At 49.8% G+C, this 6,749-nt stretch overlaps 1 protein-coding gene across 1 annotated transcript in view; it reads left to right on the forward strand.

Annotated features, from left to right (window-relative positions):
* SSNA1 (SS nuclear autoantigen 1) overlaps window positions 1–6,749 on the forward strand; it is a 6,855-nt gene continuing 106 nt past the window's right edge. The window contains exons 1-3 of the mRNA XM_083484537.1: window positions 1–107; window positions 3,618–3,817; window positions 6,673–6,749. The exon at window positions 6,673–6,749 is cut by the window's right edge and continues 106 nt beyond it. Of these exons, the coding sequence (XP_083340663.1) occupies window positions 56–107; window positions 3,618–3,817; window positions 6,673–6,749 (329 nt within the window). The 5' untranslated portion in view covers window positions 1–55. The remainder of the gene's footprint in view (window positions 108–3,617; window positions 3,818–6,672) is intronic.

Raw genomic sequence — 6,749 nt, forward strand, 5'->3', positions numbered from 1 at the left:
ATGCGCCAACCCGACGACGCTCAAACGTACGTGACGTGACGCGGCGGCGGCGGCGATGACGCAGCAAGGGGCGGCGCTCCAGAGCTACAACAACGAGCTGGTCAAATGTGAGGCGAAAGATTGACCTACTCGAGCTCAGGCTCCGGCCGAGGGAGCAGGCCGCGTTGCTAGGGCGTCGCTAGGGAACGCGAGAAGGGGATTGGCTGGGGAAAGAAGGGGAAGGCCAATGGGAGAGGGCGAGGGGAAAGGCGAGCGTCGCTATTGGACGAGCGGTGCGAAGGGGCGGGCGCAGGAGTAAAGGCAGGCCGCGTTGCTAGGGCGATGGCGGCGTTGCTAGGGAAAGCGAGAAGGGGATTGGAGGGGGAAAGAAGGGGCAGGCCAATGGGAGAGGGCGAGGGGAAGGGCGAGCGTCGCTATTGGGCGAGCGGTTGGAAGGGGCGGGCGCAGGAGTGAAGGCAGGCCGCGTTGCTAGGGCGATGGCGGCGTTGCTAGGGAAAGCGAGAAGGGGATTGGAGGGGGAAAGACGGGGAAGGCCAATGGGAGAGGGCGAGGGGAAAGGCGGGCGTCGCTATTGGGCGAGCGCTTCGAAGGGGCGGGCGCAGGCCTGAGGGAAGGCCGCGTTGCTAGGGCGACGGGAAGGCGATTGGTTGGGCAAAGAAGGGGCAGGCCAATGGGAGAGGGCGAGGGGATAGGCGAGCGTCGCTATTGGTCGAGCGCCGAGGGCGTGCGGCGGGACTAGGCCGCGTTGCTAGGGCGACGGGAAGGGGATTGGTTGGGGAAAGAAGGGGAAGGCCAATGGGAGAGGGCGAGGGGAAAGCCGGGCGTTGCTATTGGTCGAGCGGTGCGAAGGGGCGGGCGCAGGCGTGAGGGGAGGCCGCGTTGCTAGGGCGACGGGAAGGGGATTGGCTGGGGAAAGAAGGGGAAGGCCAATGGGAGAGGGCGAGGGGAAAGGCGAGCGTCGCTATTGGGCGAGCGGCGTGAGGGGCGGAGACGTCTGAAGGACTAGGCCGCGTTGCTAGGGCGACGGGAAGGGGATTGGAGGGGGAAAGAAGGGGAAGGCCAATGGGAGAGGGCGAGGGGCAAGGCGGGCGTTGCTATTGGGCGAGCGGTGCGAAGGGGCGGGCGCAGGAGTAAAGGCAGGCCGCGTTGCTAGGGCGAGGGCGGCGTTGCTAGGGAAGGCGGGAAGGGGATTGGCTGGGGAAAGAAGGGGAAGGCCAATGGGAGAGGGCGAGGGGCAAGGCCAGCGTTGCTATTGGTCGAGCGGCGTGAGGGGCGGAGACGTCTGAAGGACTAGGCCGCGTTGCTAGGGCGACGGGAAGGGGATTGGAGGGGGAAAGAAGGGGCAGGCCAATGGGAGAGGGCGAGGGGAAGGCCGAACGTCCTTATTGGTTGAGGGACGGAGACGTATGAAGGCCGAGCGTCGCTATTGGTCGAGCGGCGTGAGGGGCGGAGACGTCTGAAGGACTAGGCCGCGTTGCTAGGGCGACGAGGGAGAGAGCGGGAGGGAGAAAGCCAATGGGAGAGGGCGAGGGGAAGGCCGAGCGTCGCTATTGGTCGAGCGCCGAGGGCGTGCGGCGGGACTAGGCCGCGTTGCTAGGGCGACGGGAAGGGGATTGGCTGGGGAAAGAGGGTACAGGCCAATGGGAGAGGGCGAGGGGAAAGGCGAGCGTCGCTATTGGTCGAGGGGCGGAGACGTCTGAAGGCCGTGCGTCGTTACTAGGCCGCGTTGCTAGGGCGACGGCGTTGCTATGGCGATGAGAGAGAGAGCGGGAAGGAGATTGGCTGGGGAAAGAAGGGAGAAAGGCAATGGGAGAGGGCGAGGGGAAAGGCGAGCGCTGCTATTGGTCGAGGGGCGGAGACTAGGCCGCGTTGCTAGGGCGCCCTAGCAACGCGGCGCGGATTGGCTGGGGACGGAGCGAGGCGGCCAATGGGGAGGAGGCGAGGCGGCGGGCGGGAAATGCGAGCGTTGCCATTGGCCGCGTGGTTCGGAGGGGGCGGGGGCGCGGGTGTACGCGCGTTCCTATTGGCCGCGGGGTCTGACTGGGCGGGGAAGGGCGCGCGTTGCTATTGGCCGCGCGGCGCGAGGGGCGGAGACGTATCGAAGGACGCGCGTTGCTATTGGCCGCGAGGGGCGGAGACGTATAGGACGCGCGTTGCTATTGGCCGCGGGCGCGAAGGGCGGAGACGTTTGACTGTCACCTGCGTCGCGTGATTGGGTGGCGAGGGAGCCAGGCGTCCAATAGGAGGCGGCCGTGCCAATGGCGGGAAATCTCTTAATTGCTATTGGCCGCGCGCTTCGAGGGGCGGATACGCTTTCCAGGCGGCGGGCGGGATTGGCTGGGGAAGGAGAGAGGCGGCCAATGGGAGGAGGGCGAGGCGGCGGGCGGGAAACTCCGCGCGTTCCTATTGGGTTGAGGGAGCGGAGGGGCAGGGAGGCCCTGTTGCTATGGCTACGGGACGGGGCACCTGGCGTTGCTATTGGCCAAGCTGCCAATAAAGGGCGGGTCCGCGGCCTAGCGGGGTTGCTATGGCGACGAGGCCTAGCTTGTGGTACTGACTTGATTTATTATTATTATTATTATGATTATTATTATGGTTTAAATTGAATCAGGATTAAATGATTAAAAAATAATAAATCAATAAATTAATAACTTAAATCCCAACATTGATGAATCTTGAATCAAATCTCCAGGTAGTAATAATAATATAATATTATTATCATCATATAATTAAATAATAATAATAATAATAATAATAATAATAATAATAATAATAATAATAATAATTAGTATTAGTATTCTTATTAATAAGTCTCCAAGTATTGAGGACCTTATTATTACTATTATTATTATTATTATTATTAGTAATTCTCCTGGTATTGAGGACCATATTATTATTATTCTTATTACTATTCTTATTCTTATTATTACTATTATTATTATTATTATTATATTTCCAGGCATTGAGGACCTTTCCCTCCAGCGGAACAAATTGAATATTCTTATTCTTGTTACTATTAATTATTATTAATATTAATTATTATTATTATTACTGTTATTGTTATTATTGTTATTATTATTATTATTAATCCTCCAGCAATTGAGGACCTTTCCCTCAAGCGGGAAATATTCTTATTCTTATTACTATTATTATTATTAAATCTCCAGGTATTGAGGACATATTATTATTATTATTATTATTATTATTATTATTATTATTATTAATTCTCCTGGTATTGAGGACCATATTATTATTATTCTTATTACTATTCTTATTATTAATATTACAATATTACTATTACTATTATTATTATTAATTCTGCAGGTATTGAGGACATTATTATCATCATCATCATCATCATTACTATTATTATTATTAATTCTCCAGGAATTGAGGACCATATTATTATTATTATTAATCATTATTATTATTATTATTACTACTACTACTACTATTATTATTATTACTAATTCTCCAGGCATTGACCATATTATTATTATTATTATTATTATTACTACTACTACTACTACTATTATTATTATTACTAATTCTCCAGGCATTGACCATATTATTATTATTACTATTATTATTATTATTATTATTAATTATTCCTCCAGGCATTGAGGACCTTTCCCTCAAACGGGACGAACTCAGCAAGCAGATCCGCCAGGAGGAAGAGGAGAAATCCAAACTCCAGAACGACATCCGGGTTTTGACGGACAAGCTGTCGCGCGTCAACGAGAGCCTGGCGCGGAAAATGGCGTCCCGGAACGAGTTCGACCGGACCATCGCCGAGACGGAGGCGGCGTACATGAAGGTGGGGAGAATTGGTGAAAAAATGGGTGAAAAATGAGATTTTTGGGGGAGAAATTGGTGAAAATATGGGTGAAAATTGGGATTGGGGGGGAGGAATGGGTGAAAATTTGGGATTTTGGGGAGAGAAATCGGGGAGAAATGGGGATTTGGGGGGGAGGAATTGGTGAAAAAAAATGGGTGGAAAATTGGGATTGGGGGGGAGGAATTGGTGAAAATTTGGGATTTTGGGGAGAGAAATCGGGGAGAAATGGGGATTTGGGGGGGAGGAATTGGTGAAAAAAATGGGTGGGAAAATGGGATTTTGGGGGGAGGAATTGGTGAAAAACGGGTGGAAAATTGGGATTGGGGGGGAGGAATTGGTGAAAAAATGGTGAACCAATTGGTGAAAATGGGAATTTTGGGGGGAGAAATTGGTGGGGGGAAAAGGGTTTCTGGAAAATGGCGTCGCGCAACGAGTTCGACCGCACCATCGCCGAGACGGAGGCGGCGTACATGAAGGTGGGGAGAATTTGGGGGAGAAATCAGGGGAAATGGGGAATTTGGGGGAGAAATTGGTGGAAAAATTGGTGAAAATGGTGAAAAGATTGGTGAAAATGGGAATTTGGGGGGGAGAAATGGGTGAAAAAATGGGATTTGGAAGGGAATGGGTGAAAAAAAATGAGCGAAAATGGGATTCTGGGGGGGAATGGGGATTTTGGGGGGAGAAATTGGTGGAAAAAATTGGTGAAAATTGGGGTTCGGGGGAGAAATTGGTGGGAAATGGTGAAAAAAGTGGTGAAAAATGGGGGGTTTTGGGGGAGAAATTGGTGAAAAGGGGAATTTTGGGGGGGAGAAATGGGTGAAAAAATGGGTGTAAAAATGGGGTTTTGGGGGGAGAAATCGGTGAAAAATGGGTGAAAATGGGGATTTTGGGGGAGAAATGGGTGAAAAAATGGGTGAAAAAAATCGGATTTTGGGGGGAAATTGGTGAAAAAATGGTGAAAAAATTGGTGAAAATGGGAATTCTGGGGGGAGAAGTTGGTGAAAAAAATGGGTTTTCTGGGAAATGGCGTCGCGGAACGAGTTCGACCGCACCATCGCCGAGACGGAGGCGGCCTACATGAAGGTGGGGGGAATTGGGGGGGATTGGTGAAAAAAATGGTGAAAATGGGAGTTTTATGGGGAGAAATTGGTGAGAAAATGGTGAAAAAAATGGTGAAAATGGGATTTTGGGGCGAAATGGGTGAAAAAATGGGATTTTGGGGGAGAAATGGGTGAAAAAATTGGTGAAAATGGGATTTTGGGGGAGAAATTGGTGAAAATGGGTGAAAAATGAGAATTTTGGGGGAGAAATTGGTGGGAAAATGGGATTTTGGGGGGGAGAAATTGGTGGAAAATTGGTGAAAAAATGGGTGGAAAATGGGGGTTTTGGGGGGGAGAAATGGGTGAAGAAATGGGTGAAAAAATGGGTGGAAAATGGGAATGGGAATTTTGGGGGGAGAAATTGGTGGAAAAATTGGTGAAAAAATTGGTGAAAATGGGAATGGGAATTTTGGGGGGAGAAATTGGTGGGAAAATTAGTGAAAAAATTGGTGAAAAATGGGAATGGGAATTTTGGGGGGAGAAATTGGTGGAAAAATTGGTGAAAAAATGGGTGGAAAATGGGAATGGGAATTTTGGGGGGAGAAATGGGTGGAAAAATTGGTGGAAAAAATGGGTGGAAAATGGGATTTTGGGGGGAGAAATGGGTGGAAAAATGGGGGGAATGGGATTTTGGGGGGAGGAATTGGTGAAAAAATTGGTGAAAAAATGGGTTTCTGGAAAATGGCCTCACGCAATGAGTTCGACCGGACCATTTGGTGAAAATTGGAAATTGGGGGGGGGGTGAAAAAATGGGTGGAAAATGGGATTTTTTGGGGGGGGATGGGGATTTTGGGGGGAGAAATGGGTGAAAAATGGGTGAAAATGGGATTTTTTGGGGGGGAGAAATGGGGATTTCGGGGGAGAAATTGGTGAAAAAATTGGTGGAAATGGGAAATGGGGGGGGAATGGGTGAAAAAACGGGTGGAAAATGGGATTTTTTTGGGGGGGAGAAATGGGGATTTTGGGGGGAGAAATGGGTGAAAATGGTGAAAAAAGTGGTGAAAATGGGATGTTGGGGGAGAAATTGGTGAAAAATGGGTGAAAATGGGATTTTTTGGGGGGGAGAAATGGGGATTTCGGGGGAGAAATTGGTGAAAAAATTGGTGGAAATGGGAAATGGGGGGGGGATGGGTGAAAAAACGGGTGGAAAATGGGATTTTTTGGGGGGGGAGAAATGGGGATTTTGGGGGGAGAAATGGGTGAAAATGGTGAAAAAAGTGGTGAAAATGGGATTTTTGGGAGAAATTGGTGAAAAAATGGGTGAAAATGGGAATGGGAATTTTTGGGGGAGCAATTGGTGAAAAAATGGGTGAAAAAATGGGAATGGGAATTTTTGGGCGAGAAATTGGTGAAAAAATGGGTGAAAATGGGAATTTTGGGGGGAGAGGTTGGTGGGAAAATGGGATTTGGGGGGAGAAATCGGGGGAAATGGGGATTTTGGGGGAGAAATGTGTGAAAAAAATGGTGAAAATGGGATTTTTTGGGGGAGAAATTGGTGAGAAAACGGGTGAAAAACGGGAATTTGGGGGGGGGAGATATTGGTGAAAAAAATAGTGAACAATGGGGATTTTGGGGGGAGAAATCAGTGGGAAAATGGGATTTTTGGTGAAAATGGGTCCCAGGGTCATCTAGCCTGACCCCCCCAAACCCTGCATACAATGAACGTGTGGAGATCCTTCTTTGACACGGATCACCAGGGAGATCTAGTTTGACCCCCCCCCTTTTCCCTTCCAGATCCTGGAGAGCTCCCAGACCCTCCTCAACGTCCTGCGCAAGGAAGCCGGCAACCTGGCCAAGGCCACGGATGCGAA

Source organism: Podarcis liolepis, assembly GCF_965112155.1.
Source record: "Podarcis liolepis genome assembly, chromosome: Z".
In the NCBI taxonomy this organism is placed as follows: domain Eukaryota; kingdom Metazoa; phylum Chordata; class Lepidosauria; order Squamata; family Lacertidae; genus Podarcis; species Podarcis liolepis.